Raw genomic sequence first — 17,829 nt, forward strand, 5'->3', positions numbered from 1 at the left:
AAGAAACTCCTGCGAAAGAAATTATTACGGCATGCTTCTATAAAAAGACTTACAAAAGTTCGGATTTGCATAAGAATGTGTACCCTAATCACAAGTAGTCCCTTCGTAGACAAATAATCACAGTGATCCTGAATCAAACATTTACATAAAGCTTTCAGATTTAATCGCCGGTAGTGGACGCGGGAATTTATTGGGCGGCGTTCGACTTTCGAAAAAACGGCGATATCGGTTCGATACGCGATCGGATAAGAGGTATTGCGTCGCCGATAATTACCGATACATTGTCGAGCGGATAACACACCGCGGAATTTACAGGATCCCGTTCGCTGACAATGCACGAATTAATCGCGAGAGCACACTGCCGATAAAAACATACCTCCGGCTCTCTCTCTCTCTCTCTCTCTCTCTCTCTCTCTCTCTCTCTCTCTCCTTCTCCTAGATAAGCCAACAGTGCCGCGTATTTGCAACACGTTCGAATGCATTAGCCGGCCACTCCTGAAACGCGACAGTCATCCATCTTGCCCGTTTATGAACGCGTCTCGTGGGATTGGCGTTGTCGCGAACTCGACGACGTAACTCCGCGTCGCATTATGATTCCTCCGCGAGCGTTAGATAAGCATCCCGAGGGAGTCACGCGACTCCCGATGGATCCCGAGTGACGACAGCCACGCGAACTATACCGCGAATACCGCCTTTCGAATTTCCGCAACGCGAAGGCTGTTCTACGGCCCCTCATTTTTTCACCCTAAGTAGACTTTCAGAATGGAGTTAAAAAACGCGAGGACTTGATCGATATATTTACCCCTTCATGGTTCGCCTTATATCCGCAGCTTCGTGCGCGATACATTCGCAATTTTGTCCGCGTTATATTCGCAATTTTGTCCACAATATTTCTGCAGTTTTGTTCACGGTATATTTGCAATTTTATCCACGTTATATTCGCGATCTTGGCCGCGTTGTACTTACAATTTTGTCCACGATATTTCTGCTTTGATCCACATTATACTCGTAATTTTGTCCGCATTATATTCACAATTTTGTCTGCGAAATTTTTGTAAACGTGCCCCCTATATTTTTGTAATTTTGCCTATGTTACATTCACAATTGTGCTCCGGACATTTTTGCAATTTTGCACGTGTTATATTCGCAATTTCTCTCCACTCAGCGTTGACTTTATTAGTCATATATGACTAAACTAAGTTATAACATTACGCCGGCCAAGAAGTGAGGAAGATTCTAAATAGAAAAAAAAAATCGAAAAAAATAATGAATTGGTTTTCTCGAGGCTTTGTTTTCTCAGAAGATAAATTTGAAAGTTTATGAGGCACGCGTGATCTCGAATAAGTATCTACTAGCGCATTTGTCCGTGGCTCGCCATTTTTATTTCTCGCCTGATCTAATGCACAGATGCTAAACGTATCCGTCGACATGCCTGATCATGGTTCACCATTTCCACTTCTCGTCAGCCTAACTCACTCGCGCTTTACGATCTTATACGATTTTTCCGAAAACGAGGCCTCCAACAAAAAATTTATTGCTCCCTTTCGATGCATTTTTACGTACAGACTCTATCCAATTAACTTTAGTATGCTCATAATTCTGTTTAATGGGCCTAGTCATGGCTTGCCATTTCCATTTGTCGGTTCTAACTCATTCTTGTTCTAAGAACCTTCAACCCCAATTTTCTCGAAAACGATGCCTCGAACAAAAAAATGTTGTTCTTCCTTTTCGACGTGTCTCTGCATGTAGAATAAGCCCTGCCTATCTATATCAACCCTGCACGCATGCTTCCGAAACTGCGCACGATTTCTCACACTCGTGCTCATCTAGTTACGAAGAATAATTGGTCCCACCCATCCCCGGTACCATAAAATAAAATCCTCCGGATTTTTGTGTGTTTCGCACGAGTCTTGACTATGTTATTCGTATGAACGACCGGAGTTATTAACAGTTAATATTAGTTACGCGGTAATAAAATTTGCGCCTGGCTCTATAATTTATTTCATTTCGGAACAAATAAATCGATGTTCAATGCCATTAATTTTACGACGCTCGGCGTAGGGATGAGTGCGAACCGAGAATGGTACACGGGGCAGGGAACGGGTTGAAGAAGTCGAGGATCATTTTCCGGTATCAGGACCGTGTCTCCATCATTCTCGCAGCAGTTTCCGGCGAATGGACCACCGGTCGGCTCTCTCGGAAAATTATTAACGGTATAAATCGACGCGGAACGTTGTCGGCTGGCGGCGGCAAAAAACCGGAACGCCGCCGATTGGAAGACAGAGGGAGCCAGAAGGTTGTTTTATTACCGGCAATTACTTCGGTCGATCGTCGCCGCTAATTGAAATCTGTTCGATAACGGGTACACGTGTAGCCACCCACAGAAGTCCCACAGATGCCAGAGAGAGAGAGAGAGAGAGAGAGAGAGAGAGAGAGAGAGAGAGAGAGAGAGAGAGCCTGTGACGCCGTCGATTCTCCTTCGTCTCCTCTGTCTCCGCTGGCTGCCTTCTAATACATCAGCGACCTCGCCAGGCGAAACGAGCCGAATGCTGCGAGAAATTCTATTATCGCGGACGCTTTGCAGTCCCGCGAAACGGCAACGGGATCGCAATCAAGCAGCCCACGCCACCGTTTTAACGGTGGAAACTTCAATGGGCCAGTGTCTCTCGCGCGCTACCGGCGCGCACGGATCATCGATTTTAGACGCTTTATTGCATTCAGCCGCTCTCTGCTCCGCATATGGAATCTACGATTGCCGGCGCGGCGGAACGTTGTACAAGTCCCAGTGATTAGCTTGGAAACACAATAATGCGCCTAGTCGAACGGCTGAAAGTATTGTCATGTACAGACGCAGGCTTCTCTTGTCCACCCACCTGCCGCAATCGACGATATTTAAACCGCGGAAGCCGGCGCGATTCAATGCTTTTCGTTGCGATAGATTAATCCCTGTGCTCTAACATTTTCTGCAGAATGATTCATATTTTCCTGTACCAACGCCGGTCAGACGACCGGTTTCTTATTTTCAAATTGTTCAAATATTATACAGCCTCCCTCGTCGGAAATGATCGAATTAAAAATCAAGCATATATTAGGGAAGCCGAAAAGTAATCAAAATTTTTGTTTGCTGGCGAAAAACATTTATTTATTAAAGAAATCTTGAATGCTGATCGACAAAATAATTTCCATCATTTTCTAACGCTTTTTGCCAGCGTAAAGGCAATTGTTCGATTCCCTTTTTAGAAAAGTCCTTCGATTTTTCATTGAAAAACTTTTCCAAGTGCGTTTTCACTTCTCCAACATTGGTAAATTTTTTACCTCTCAATGTATGCTCTAACGATCTGAATAGGTGATAATCCGATCTGGTGAATAGGGTGGATGAGGTAAAAGTTCCAACCCAAGCTCCCTTATTTTTTCCTGTGTTATTGGCAAATTTTCCTGCGCAAATGGTACGCCGTTGATCGAGCGCCGTCTCCGTCAATTCACGAGGAACCCAAATTCCTTGCCTGTACAATTTTCCTATGCGACGAAGATGATGAAAAATAAAATTTACAACCAAGCTTGCACGTAATAACAAACACTTCCGTGTTTGCGGGACCGTGTCTCGACACAAACTAACTGTGAATGAGCTCATCGAAGAAATTTTGATTACTTTTCGGTCCCCCTAATAATACAGTGAATATAGCAAGAAACCTAGATAAACTCCAGTTAAGTGTTGTCTGGTTGTGTGTAGAGTTAACTGGTGTTTCCAAGGAGCCTCGATCGCGTGTCCCGGTCGAGTGCCGTAATAATTGATGCTAAAACCGCAGAGATTCTCGGATCTTCGAGAGACCGGGGATCGTATATCTCTTAGGATCCGGTGAAACGCGACGATTCTCTAGTCTACACAAGCGTGTTAACCATGTTGGTCTCGTCGGAGAAGGACTCGTTTAGCCGTAAATGAAAACACGACGCGCAACATTGGCACGATTCCTCTGGTATACAAGTCTCCGTAACATCGTGCGGCCCCCGTTCGGTCCCCATCGGCGCGCGTTTCGAAACGACGAATCCGCTGTCGATACACGTTCGATCAGAATTCGCCACCAAAAATGGACACCGGCGTAGATCGTAAAACCGCTTCTGTTCGCGGCTGTAAACTCACCGGAGAGAACGTGTTCGAGAAACGACTATTCTCGCGGCGAGTTATTGGCCGTCGTGGCATAGGATGTTTCACGGTGATCGTCGAATTAAAATATCGCTGGGGACCGCGGAATACGCGAGCGCGACCTCCCGGTTTACGACCCGACCCGTCGAATGATAATAGTCGATCTAATTGCGGCAAATGAGCCCCCGATCACTTAAATACGCCGCGGCCCAGTGGCCTGCGATCTCTGCGGCCTGTCCGCTTGCTTGCTTGCTTGCGAAATAAGATTAATAGCACCCTGTCCTCCGCGGAGACCGGTGATCAATCGCGCGTTTTACGACCACAATTTCGTCAGGCAACAATGGCCCTTTCTTTTTAACGAGCGAGCCTAGTTTAGGCTCTCCGGCGACCAGAACGCGGAAAACGATCCGCACGAGTCCGAGGCATCGATTTCCGAACCAGAAAACCCGCGCGACTCCGTTTAAAATAGCAGGAACGACGGGAACGGCCAAAAATAATGCTAAGTGTATTTTAACTAATCTGGATGTAATTAAAGGGCAATCTTTGTTAGGTATACTGGTCCTTTGAACTCTCCGAAGATGTTCAAGTTTTATTAAAAAATCCTAGACATCAACACACAATTATGAAATTGTTCTATATAATTGTTTACACGCCTAAGGAAAAGTGTTCGGGAAGCCTGCTAATTGGAGAAGATGCAAAACTAGCTTCCCTTTGATAAATTGTAACTCGAAGAATATGACAGATGTCAGCACCGGACCAAGTGTATTTTACGTGTGAAACATTCAAGTTTTGTTTAAAAAATATTAGACATCATCGCAGAATTGTGAAGTTGTTGTAAATCATTTTTTCCACGCCCACGAGAAAGTGAGAAGCCTTCTAATCGGAGAAGATGCAAAACTAGCTTCCCTTTGAAAAATTGTAACTCGAGGAGTATTACAGATATCAGCACCGGACCATGTGCATTTTACGTGTGAAACATTGAAGTTTTATTTAAAAAATACTATACATCAACTCAGAATTGTGAAATTGTTCTAAATAATTTTTTCCGCGCTCACGAGAAAGTGAGGAGACTTCTAATCGGAGAAGATGCAACAAAACTAGCTTTCCTTTGAAAAATTGTAACTCGAGGAATATTACAGATATCAGCTCCGGACCAAACGCATTTTACATGTGAAATGTCCAAGTTTTATTTAAAAAATACTGCACGCAGAAGTGCAGCTTTTGAATCCTTCTAAACGGTTGTTTAGACGTCGATTGTTTGGCAAATCAAACGCGCGTGCACAAAGCGCGCCCGGAATGGCCCATAAACGGCCGCGAGCGGACAGACGAAGTTCCACGGTACGGTTCGCGTAACGATCGACGGATCCGAACGTCTCGATCTTCGATTTCAGTCACGTAGCTGTCGTCGCTCGATCGCAAGCACACACGATCGGGGGGCCTCGTGAAAGTCCTCGAGACTCGAGTAACGCGAAACTGAAGTTCGATCGTGGAAAAAAGGAAAACGAACGAACGGAACGGAACGGAACGGGGGGGAGCAGAGCCGTGGAAAGGAAAAAGGAGCCGGCGAATGGGTTTCCGCAGCTTTCACTCGGACTTTAAAAGATAGAGGCGGCCAGCCTTCGAGCGTGGCCGCACGCGCGACTGGTTTATTGCATCTTAATAACGGGAGACCTTGCTGGCCGGCCTGATCGAGTCTCGTCTAAGCGAAATATTGAAATGAGATCCTTCGCCGCACCAATTTAATTAGCGTCCACGCCGACGCCGCAGCCGACAATCGCGTATCCGTCGAGATATACCCGCAAAACAGGAACCGACGGAGGATATCGCAGATCGAAAACCGGAAACCGGAGAAGACGCCAGGAAATTCGGTTAGACTGTGAATCAGCTGGCTCTTACATTCAATAGGTCCTCTCGGAAATTTTTTAGCCGCATGACTCTTGGAACAATAAAGCCTGCAGTCTCTTTCCATCATGTATACAGGGTGGACCAATGAATTCGACCAACTTGAACATTTCCGTTATTTGTAATAACATGGAAAAATGATTTTAACATTTCTTACGTGGGTGAAGACGATTCGGAAATTTCAAGGTCACCTTGACTTCTCTGGATGGAATCACCTACGTTTTGTATCGTAAATCGACAGAGTATCAAATTCTGCGTAAAAATGTATCGACCTTCGTATGTCCTAAATCTAATAGTTAACGAGATATTATCGAAATAATTTTCCGTATGTATAGAGTGTCCCACGCGACTGGAACAAGCTGTACGTTCTAAACGGTTGGAGATACAAGACACTGTTATGGATCAAAGTAAAATGGTATCGGACAGTGTATAATATACAAACAATTTTATGCACTCTTGTGTATCAGAAAAATGCAACAGCACTTTCTTTAATGGAAACCGATGTTTTCGACTACGCCGATGCATGCAGTTTTTTGTGCTGTACATAAAAGTATTAACATACTTATGCCCTAAACTTACTCGTTAGAAAGTTGTCTAAAATTTTTCGGAATTACTTCAGTCTGTCGACAAGTCTGTCAACTCACTATATTCAAATTGAGCAGCTATTAGCTATGAGCACCAATTTCGCACAACATACTAGATCATCTTCCTTAAAGATCGGTGCATTAAATTGTTTGCGAGAGTCCAATGCGATTTGGATCTTCTCTAGAACCTAACGCGAACCTTAAACAAATCGTCTCTAATTCGAAAAAACAATAATCCACGAAGATCCACAGTCTAAACATCGCGGATGACGTACAGAAAAGCGTTTTTCGAGAGGATCCTCGAACTCGCATACCGCCCCGAGCTGTTTGATCAACGAGTCACCGTAATTTTTCGCTTCCTCGCCGATTAGCGTCTCTGAAAAACATCCTGTCGGCTATAGCGATCGACAGGAGGTTTTCTATAGTCGGTTAAAGGATCGACGAAGCGATCGAGCGTCTCGAAAGTTAGAGCAGCTCTCGACCCGTGACAGAACGGCCAGAGCGACGGCGAAAAGCGCGAGAAATCGCGGGGCGATCGCGTTACGAGATTGCACGGCGTTCGTCAACGCTATTTATATCGGTTACGCCAACTTCCTCCCTAGGGGTAACGTTATCGTCCAACCGGTCTGCGTAAATCGCATTTCGGAGACATTGGACTAGGCCTTCTTCTTCTTCTCCTCCTCCTCTTCCTTCTTCTTCTTCTTCTTTTTTCTTCTGATTCCCATCCGAGACACGTCGCGTCGCATCCTCGTTTTACGCGCGACTCGCAAATTCCACGATCTATACACGGGCGAAACCTTAATCCGCGACCGACACCGTGTGCTACAACCGTTCAGACGCTTCTGCCAGACTTCATGGCTCTGGGAGAATTTCGCCGGCGCGCGATTAACCTTGCGGAAATGACGCTTGATCTCACGGACGCGTGGGAATCTCTAAACTGATCAAACGCCCCTTAAGTCTGAACAAGTTCCTTCGGCTTTCATACGCTCCTCGGAAATTTCACGCAAGATCCTAGGAAACTATTTCACCCATTTTTCTTTCACACTAAACTTTGTTTAACACTAAACCTACCAACGCCGGCCGTACTAAAAGGAGGGTTGAAAATCTTCTTGTACAGAATAACCCAAAAACAAAATTATTGGATTGCGTTATCGAAGGTCAGCTGTTGGTTCACGACTGATCTATCGAACAATCCACAGCCACGGGCCATAGAATTTAAAAAAAATTAAGGAATAATCGCCGGTAGATAATGTGTTAACATCTCTTCTCCAAGAGAGACATGCCGTCGAGAGATTGTTTTAATTCCACGATGAAACCCTAACACCAGCCAGCACGCATGTGCAGAAAGTTCCCGGTACGAGGAAGTAGGATAGCATCAACTTGAACTTGGTAATTAAGTGGAATAAGCTTCGACGAAGTCTTAGAAATTCATAAATCCTACGCCCGCTGGAATCAAGTGGAACGTTAAGGGGTTCAAAGTCGAGGATCTAGCGTGTCGGCCAGCTCGAATCAACCTCCGCCTCGATGGAGTCGCGTTGCCATAGGCTGGCACAGGTATCGCGTTACCTCGGTGCACCGGCCTCGGTGTTAAGACACCTAATTGCACGTTATGTTCGACGCGCACGTACGCGCGCGGGACACGCAAACGCGCGCCTGCCTGCCTGCCTTGCCTGTCTCTTGCCGAATGCTAACACGCCAACAATAATAAACACGTTGAAAAACTATGGAAATAAATACACAAGAGGAGCGGATCCCCACATAAATACTTACTTAATGGCAGATCGATCGATTAACCTGAACACCGTGCCATCTTAAAATATCCCACAAAATTAGACTGTAATCACCAGATTGTGGATTCTAGGCATTTATGGCAAAAATGACTGATTGTAATTTCAAGTTAAAAGTTCACCAGAATTTAAGTTTATCGATACATTTTTCACGGCCTAATGAAACCGATAAAAAGAGGAATAACCGATAAAAGAGGTTTTTGACGAATCTGCGCTCAAGTAACAATATTTGAACATCTGTGATTATAAGTTACATTGATTTAGTCAATCAAGGAATTTCTGAATTCAAATGACACGTGACAGTGTCTCCTCCTTTAACATTTTCAAATTTTGCAAGCCTTGACACAGTTCAGGGAATTGCACGCTGCAGACACTTTTTGTTAAACGATTCAAGGAGGAAGGCTGAGATCGCGGTGGACTGCGCGCCGCACCGTTTGAAAATGATCTTAATTAAATCCGCGCCGTTCGAAAGCACGTGGTTAATGTGTCACGCGAGGCGTTTTACATGCGCCAACCTAATATTATAATGCTCTCCAGATGACCATCGCGAGGGACGGGAAAGTGGGTGAGCCCGGTCTGCGGTAACAGACGCCGGTGTATTCGTGTTTCCCTTATCATCGTCGTTGTTGTCATTGTCGTCTGCCGACTCTCTCTCCCCTTTCCCAAGAGTCCCTGCGAACGGAGGCGGATTTCGATGTTCGTGCAACGTTCAATTACATCGCGAATCGCCTCCCTCCCTCTCTCCTCTCTAAAGAGAGCTTAACAGGATAAGATTATCGTCGCGAGAAGAGCCTGGCAACGAACTCGCAAAACTCTCAACGCTGGACGATCTTCAAACTTTCCGCTCGAACCCATTGCGTTACAAATTGTCTTAGAGCTCAGAAAAAAACAATATTTTCTTATACTTTCTCCGAAATATCGATAGCTACAACGTAGGATTTAATTTTTCTTTTCAAGGATATTAAATGCCATCCCCATCAAATGCAAATTTCCTTTAAAAAATTGTTACTACCGATATCCTCTACTTCACCTAATTTCTGTACTGCTTCAGCTTCTCTGTGGGCATGACTGAAATAAAACATTGATATTGGTCGTTTTTGTGTTGCAGCAAACGAGTTTCTCTATATGGAAATGAATTAAAATAACGAGTCTAAATCGCTGTTGGTAGTTTAAAAGCAACTTTTCTGAGGTTACTGTTGACCGCAGATGAAGGCTCGTTTTTGGCAAACCGTTTCGTGGTCATTGCGGAAAAGTTACATGGGGAAAGGCGACACGGAAGCCACGGGCTCTAGCAAGTTCACCGCTAGGAGGATCGACACGCGAGGTTGCACGGTATAAATCCAACCGCGATCGATGTCCTCTTGGTAACGAGACCCGAGGACATTCCGTTTCGTCCAATGGATTACATCCTGAATTAAAAACCTTCCCAACAATCGCCAGCAAAACTAGCTCAATTGCGACCGGCACCTAGATTGAATCCCCATATACACGATTCGAGAAAGGAAAATACTTGCAGGGGTATAAGTAGTACCAATCGATTCAGAACTATGCCCCGAGTCCGATTTAGCCAAATACCTTGCAGAATAAAAATGCTTACAGTCCTCCTAGCCATTCTAAATAGACCGCGGATTTTATGGATTTGTGACAGAAACGAGTGGATGAAAATTATTCGGCTCCTGTGTCTTACAATGACGCAGACAATTTTTATTTCGCATCAAAATCCCCAGATCGACTAGAGTTTGCAAATCCTTTCTCTGCGTTCCATTAACTTTTGTGGAACTAGGTTGCTCAAACTGCCAAGCATTAAAAGTGAATGTTGCCTTATAGTAAAAATGACAGCATTAAATTCATTTGGATTGGCAGTAATTCAACAAGGAAATTTATTCCATTGTTTTCCGTAGCTTTAGTAATTGTAGGATAAAAATAACCCGTTATTTGACCGTGGCTCAGTGTTAACAGGAAACTTTTGAAAACTGATTCCTCGGATTTTAAGAGGAGGAATCCTAGAAGGACCAACTTGAAGGAAGAAGAACAGAAAGTAGAAGGTCGAATCGAAATGGCGGATACCGGGGTGCGAGATTCGAGCATCAGAGATTTTTTTTCCCGCGAAAGCGATCGCTTATCGCGTCACTTGAGAAGGTCCCAAGAAAATCGGTGTGTTCTGCCAGTGGACTCGATCGATGCCGGTGTTTGCAGCCGAAAAAAGAGAGTGGCTTCCATGAGGACGAGCCGCATTGCGGGGAAAATGTGTTTGCCGCGGGAAAACGGCTATCGGGGCCACGGATAGGCGCAATCGGGAGAACCCGAGAGGCATGGCAGAGACAGAACGATAGAAACTATAAGTGTACGGATCGTTCGGTTTCTGCGAGAAGTAACGACCCCGTTCAAGGCCGGCTTATGTACTGGGTTACACGGGCCAAGGTCGACACGATTACGTGTACACATGTCAAACGATGCTTTTTTTAAGCAGCCTTCGTTGTCTCGATTTACGTCGCCGAGCGACGATAACCTTATAAATCGAGACGCGCGCGTAAAACGACTGTCGTGTCGGCGCTGTCTTATTTCTCGCCGACAGCTAATTAGAACGATTCTCGAGACCCGCCGTTCGATCGTCGGCGATGGTATGCGCAAATTTAGTCATTTGTATGCCTGTACGTTTAACCTGTTTGCGGTACAAGGAAGAATCAGAATGCAAGGAGAAGAATTTCAGTATATAAAGAAACTTCCGAAGACTACGCTAATGCTTCGACTGCGGATCTTCATGCGAAATAGAAATCGTCTGTACCAATTGCAAGAAACAGTAGCAATATTGAAATTTCTTTCTTTCGACAGTCTTAAATTCTTTTGATATACTATTTTAAATTGCATCAACTCATTTTTGCCACAAATGCGAAAAACCGCAGTCTACTAGCGATGCAAATGGGTCAATCGACTGCACTGGCATACGTACATTTACCGATTTATGTGCCTCGATGTTTAACACGTCTATCATAAAAAAGTACTTCCAAAAATATGAAATTGATGTCGTCCGATGAAATTCTAAAGATTCTAATGAAAATTGATTTAATCGATTTCCGAATTGTTATAAAGGATTTGATCATCTACACGCGATCAATGTGACAATGTTCAACATGTTATACGCCGCAACGGGGTTAGACTCTAAACAATTAATAATTAGTTAATTCCACAGATTCTTGACCCACCAAATTTCCTTCTGGGAATCGAGGATGTTCAGTGCGGAAGGGATTAAAGTATCTATAGAAAATAATAAGAACCAACCATTCAATCTTTAGAGTGTCAGAATGACCACTATAGTGACTCAAAGTAGACAAGTATGTAATGTTAATTTTGAACGAACTGAGAAACTTTGTACAATATATAAATTTTATCAACGGAACATTCGGAGTAACAATAAAAACATTACAGTTATCTGAACAGGACTGTACACAACTCCGTGCAACCCTTTCACAGTATTAAATTAACCAAGGTAACTGATTAACCCTTTAAATGTTCAATCTCATTTTGAAAGTGTGCACTTGTGTGCTCAATTATTTCTGAACGATGGTAACCATACTTGACAAAAGCAGAGTAAGTGACCGATCTTCTCGTCCTCTCATTTTTAACGATACAAGCATCGGTAGGGCTAGGAGAATAAACACTGTAGAAGACAATGTGGGATAAAAATCCGCACAGGCGCACCGGCCGGACTCTCCGGCAGGTAGTGTAATTGTGTAATTGAATGGAAGTTGAATAGACTAAGATTGCAAAACTCACGTTTACGTCGAACGCGTCGGTGGGCATCCGCTGTACACCGTTCATCTTCGACGGAACTGTCACTGGCTCGAGAGTCCCGTCACTTTATTCTTTTTTTTTTTTGTTTCACAGTCTTGTGTTCTGGGTGCCGAGGTTCCCGACGGGCCTCGGACACGCGGTTGGCACGCGGGAAACGCGACCACGTTCCCACGGGACACGTGAAAACCGTTTGAAACCGGGTCCGAGCAGCTACGAGCCGCCTCGACGCATCCTCGTCCACGTCCGCGCGACAACTGGAAACGACTCGCGTGCTTCTTTCGATCCCTCGAATTCGATCGGGAGGTCGAGCACGTGTTCGCACCTTGCCCCGTGCTCCGAACGATCGAGTCTCGATCTCATCCGACCCGATCAAAACACCGTAGATCCACCCGAGCGTTACTGGGGGTTGTTGTCAACCCGATCGGATTTTCCGGTCCTGGAAACGCAATCACAACGCGTCCCGCTATTAACGATCTTGTCACGCGTTTATGCCAATATTCGGGATCTCCATGAAACTACCCTTAACTCCTAGGCGCTATAATATCGAGTCGCAATCTCAGAAGTATGTTAGCCTTTCACTTCAAACCGAAGTCGAATTCCATTTCCTTGTCGACGATATTTAACACTCGGCTGACGGAGCCTTTTTTACAATTATTGAGATTAAAACCGAGTAGATTCAATTTGAAACGGTGAAAAGGTTAGGAATAATTTAAGAATGCCAATCTATTATTTTCAGCTTATCAAAATTATGAATGTCTATCTGGCTCCAGTCTCTTGGAGTTGACACGGGCAGTTTTTATTTTGCATAAAGAAGTCTGTTCGTTACAATCTGATTCGATATTATAGGACAGATTGTTAAAGAATTCTACCCTACACCGAAGAAGAAGGAAATCTTCCTAACACGTTATATGCTGACCCACCACCTTCAAATTCACACAAAATCGAACTGATCTAGTCAACCGTATCGGATCTGCAAACTTGAACTTTGTCACAGCGATTACACCTCCAACGCTTTAAAACATATATAAAATCCTAATCTAATTCGATCGACGCGAACGTGCAGAAGAAAAATGAATTCTTATCGAACCGTGCCTCCCGCACGTGATCAACGTGGCAGAGAACGTGTCGACTACTGTTCGCGCCGGGTTTTACAGAATCGCGAGCTGTGATAGAGGAAACGACAGCTCGACGAAGAAAAAGAAAGGAAGGCACGGGGACGGGCGCGCGCGCGCGCGCGCGCGCGACCCTTCGGAACAAAGGTCTCGTTCTTACAGTATATCGCCGAGCATCGAATCCCCGTGATTGCGCCGAAAGCACCGGAACGAATCGTAGACGCGGCGCGAGGCCGCGAGATAATGATACGGCACCGATGGAGGAGGCGAGGTTCGTCAAGGTTCCCGATCCTTGATCGATCGCGAACGATCTCAAGGTCCTTTCGGCGACTGATTATCGATTCCCGAGCGAGCGAGCGAGAATTCGATACTGCGTGGATCCGGTGGCATCGCGTCGACGACGACATACGAGAACCAACTAACGTTCACTCTGGACTACGCCTCGTGGAGAACCACGCTTCGCGGCCTGCCCGATAAGAGATTTGAACACTCGGCGAACGAGCCTCTAGGTTTCGCGCTTGCGCTCACGTGGCCACCCTGGGAACACGTGCTATCCTTCAGAGTAGCTGCCCCTTCCTCTCCAGATCCGCGGATTCTGTCGATTTCGCACGCAATTTCAAACTCCCGATAACTTGCCGCGAGTACTTCACCGCAGCAAGTCACTTAACGCCGAACGTACCATCGCCGGTCGAATAGTCCATTTCAGATTTTTTGTTTTAGGTAAACTCAATCTCGTCGATGTTGGAAGACGATGTGTACTGTTCTCTTTCAAAGCTCGGTACGCTTAGTGTTAACGCATTATCTACCGGTAATTATTGCATAATTTTTGGAAGTCTATTGTCCACGATTGAGAATTTTTTAATAGATTCAACAACTGACCCTCAACAACGTAATCTAATCATTTCGTTTGGTACCTTCATTTGGTACAGCACAATTATTGAAAAGTCTATTAACACCTTGTGCCATGATTTATTTTACGACTACAGTGATTTGAATTTCTTTGTCGTTCGTTATTGCCTAGAAGAAAAAGGAAATTGATCTCGAAGAATTGAAAAAGTATCTCGTAGATACCTATGTATTATTTTCTAATGGCTACATATTGGCAACGACAAAATAGAATTTTATTCCGGTTTAAAACAAATTAGTAATTAGCACGAAACTTGCATCACGAGCCTCACTCGACGTTACAGTGGAAGGGATTGATAAGCATGCGGTAGATAAAGTGTTAATTCTTATGCAGGGTAGAGCATTTAACCCTTTGCGGTCCTACACCGGTCTGAAGCTAGTCTTTCGTCTGACTCGAATTGACAGAAGAGATTTTGTTCGTTTTTAGTTGATATTGGTGATTCCAAGAGTATTTTCTTCGTTCTATTACGACCAGACTATAGAACTTTATGCATTTATGAGAGTAGGTTTGCGTTACATTTGCGATTCAAGTAGGTGAATTGCAAAATTGTAAAAATAGCAGAAGAACTTGAGACCCTTGTTGTCTTAAAATCAATTGCTAACAAGTATCAAATGGAGAAATAAATTTCTATTTAACTGCTATCTCTTACAAGTTGACCTTGGGCGACCTTGCACGACCTTCACAATGTAGGTCGTCATACTCGCCTTAGAACTTCCTATCAGAATGCTAACACAAACAACAGATCAAAACACATCACTCCGTTTAAAAAACAGAGTTGACCTTTATATTTTCTCTACACTTCCACCTATAAAAAAAAATTAATTACACCGGTTTATAAACCCCGTGAATCCAACGTTGATCTGGCACACATTTTTTCTATCATCAATATCAAACGAGATATTCGGCCGACCTGATTTAAATGCTCTACTCTGTACATGCTTTCGTTCTACAATTGTTCTTCACACGAACGCCATGATGGTCACCGATGTCCGGCACCATTGTATTACTTAATATATTATCATAAAATTAATCATCAATTTATTATTGCCGAAATGAACTAGATTATAGTGTAAGTTGAGACCTACATTATCCAGCAACTAACAATTGTCCTTAATAACGCTGATCACTTCTGTGAAAGAAATAAATGAAACTCGCGCGAAGCACGCAAAATTTGCGCAGCATTCAATAACGTGTTAACGTGGTCAACGTGTTGCAGCGGGGCTTATCTGTACGTCCTACTACCTCTCGCTATGGGGCACGCGTTGCACAGTGTTTTATAATATTTCTAATAACCGTACGCGGTGTAGTCGACGCAACAAGGCCGCTCGAATCGGAGATACTGGACTCGCGCGGGCCACCGGTTCACGCGGATAGATTTCCATGCGAGACGGATGCTAGAAAGGACTCCGGGGACCGAAAGATACCACGGACAGATACCGCGGCAGCCAGCTACTCGAAAACTCGACGTGTTCCATGTCCGAGGGGGAGTAGAAACAGGTTTAAGAGCGTAGTTGACCGCGTCGCCTTTTAAATCGGTCATCCGTCTAACCGGGTAGAAATCACGGGTCGATTCGAAAACCAGGCGCTCTCTCGGGCCCGGCGAGAAGCCTTCTCACCGGTGATCAACGGTGTGCGCCGACGGTGATCAACCGTCGAACCGGTAAATTGAAACGGGCCCAGGCCTAATTGCCGGTAGTAAATGGACCAGGTAGCTCGAGCAAAGATCCCGCCGACACCTTACGACCAGGAGGACACGTTGCACTCGCGACTCGTGACAGATTATAGGTCGCGGATTCGCACATGGCAAGCGTGACCCCGCCGCAGGATTCGACGTAGCAGCCGGCGTTCGGGCGCTCCACGTCGCGACTGCCGCCGCCGCTAAAAAACCATACGATGACCTCATCACACCGACTCTGTTCTCCTGCCCATGTCACCGCTACTAGCCGGCCAGAAAACATCGTCACCCGCCGTCGACTCCTGGTGCTGGGGCCGTTCACGACGCCCGTCGCTCCTGCGATACCCTATTTCGACGATAGCAATGACTTACAATCGGTAGCCGCAAGGAGAAAGTAATGATTAGACTGCGCATCTTTCTGCGAATTAGCAATTTTTAAAGACTACCATCCTGGAAATAGAAATATAGTTAAGTTTTTTTTAATGTTTTTCTAGGCCGAGATTTGAAAAATTAAGAATGCTGTACATGCATGAAATCCGCAGTATATTAATAAGTTTGGAAACTTGCAATGTTATTAGGGATTTCTTAAAAGATTGACGATTTTTGGGGAACTTGTCTGAACAGTTGGAGACTCATAGAACTTCTGTCCGAAAGAAAAAAATTGTATTAGTAATAATGATAATGTGTCACTTTGCTTTCGAATTACAGAGAAGTGTAATAAAACAAACATGTAATTTGCTTACCAATTGCAGATATTGTATTGCAATTTGATAATCAATTATCTATTATCTACTGGCTAATCGTTAATTGCAATTAATAATCAAATATTTCAACAGTACTCACTAGCCGTTAACTATAATTAATAATGAAGTATTTCAGTTGTGATTATTAATTGTTATAAATATTTCAATTGTAACCATTAATCACGAAATACCTTAAATATTTCCTATATCTCCTATAAATTGGTATAGAGAATTCCACCGTTATTAATTCTAATCCTAATAATTATTACCCAATAATATGTATACCTGCTGTTGCGATAGCTAATCCTTGCATACAGCTAATGAGTTTGAAATATAAAAGAAAATGGAAGAGAAAATAAAGGAGGATTAGAAGGGGGAAAGTCAGATTAATGAAATTACAGGACTGCATTAACAATTAAAAAAGGTGATACCCATCGGATGATATCGGTCATTACAGGAGAACGTAGTCAATGAGTTAACCCGTCCTACTCGTTAAACAGGTTAACTGGGTTTCTGATTTTTTAAGTCAATTTATAGATCAATACTTCCTACAAACGCAAGATGCTCCACATAATTTAATTAACACAAAGATTATGATGAAATTGTTTAGAATCTATAGAAAAAGTGAGCGTACCTGGATAGGATCGAAAGACATCAAAGAAGACGCCAGTAATGGCGTCCATGTTGCGTCATTTTAAAAAATTCGCGCTTCTTGCCTTGCATCTGTTTGTACTTGCAACACGTAAATTTCCGCGGAAAAAATGAATTCTTCTTAAATCTACACATTAAATATTGGCAGAATATATAAATTACAATATTTACATATGTTGCGATAAAAATATAATACCGAAATTCTAAACATGAACTGTTTAGAAACCGGTGAAGCTTAAATGTTGACATTTTATTACCTATCCTCAGTAATGTATTCTCTTGTAGAATGATCATCTCCAAGTATTAACGAAGCTCTTTAACTATTAAATAACTTAAATAAATTACTCAAAGTATTCAAATTAATCAATCAACACGGAGCTATTACCACTCTGCAAATTCAATTCGGAGCAACTAAAGTAAACTGTATGGCCGCGCATGCGCGACAAGTAGTCACGTACCTGTTGTGTATCTGAAATTTCGAAAGATATTATAAAAACTACACAACATGATTTTCCATTCTAATGTTATACCACTA

General features: G+C 43.7%; 2 protein-coding genes across 3 annotated transcripts in view; both read right to left on the reverse strand.

Annotated features, from left to right (window-relative positions):
- Positions 1 to 12,392, reverse strand: part of Lmpt (four and a half LIM domains protein limpet) — a 138,920-nt gene extending 126,528 nt beyond the window's left edge. The window contains exon 1 of the mRNA XM_076805803.1: positions 12,189 to 12,392. Within this exon, the coding sequence (XP_076661918.1) occupies positions 12,189 to 12,233 (45 nt within the window). The 5' untranslated portion in view covers positions 12,234 to 12,392. The remainder of the gene's footprint in view (positions 1 to 12,188) is intronic.
- LOC143365556 (uncharacterized) lies at positions 12,276 to 17,412 on the reverse strand. Of its 2 annotated transcripts, none has more exons than XR_013084560.1 (3): positions 17,278 to 17,412; positions 15,842 to 16,246; positions 12,276 to 12,642 (listed from the first exon to the last, which is right to left on the reverse strand). XR_013084560.1 is itself a non-coding variant. In XM_076805848.1 (3 exons), the coding sequence occupies exons 1-3, from the start codon at positions 17,296 to 17,298 to the stop codon at positions 12,619 to 12,621; spliced, it is 330 nt and encodes a 109-aa protein (XP_076661963.1). In that variant the 5' UTR covers positions 17,299 to 17,412; the 3' UTR covers positions 12,276 to 12,618. The 2 variants fall into 2 exon arrangements, 1 of the variants encoding a protein (XP_076661963.1); XM_076805848.1 differs by having other exon boundaries at positions 15,962 to 16,246.
- Positions 17,413 to 17,829: the final 417 nt, after the last annotated feature.

The sequence above is a fragment of the Halictus rubicundus genome, chromosome 2 (genome assembly GCF_050948215.1).
Source record: "Halictus rubicundus isolate RS-2024b chromosome 2, iyHalRubi1_principal, whole genome shotgun sequence".
NCBI lineage: Eukaryota > Metazoa > Arthropoda > Insecta > Hymenoptera > Halictidae > Halictus > Halictus rubicundus.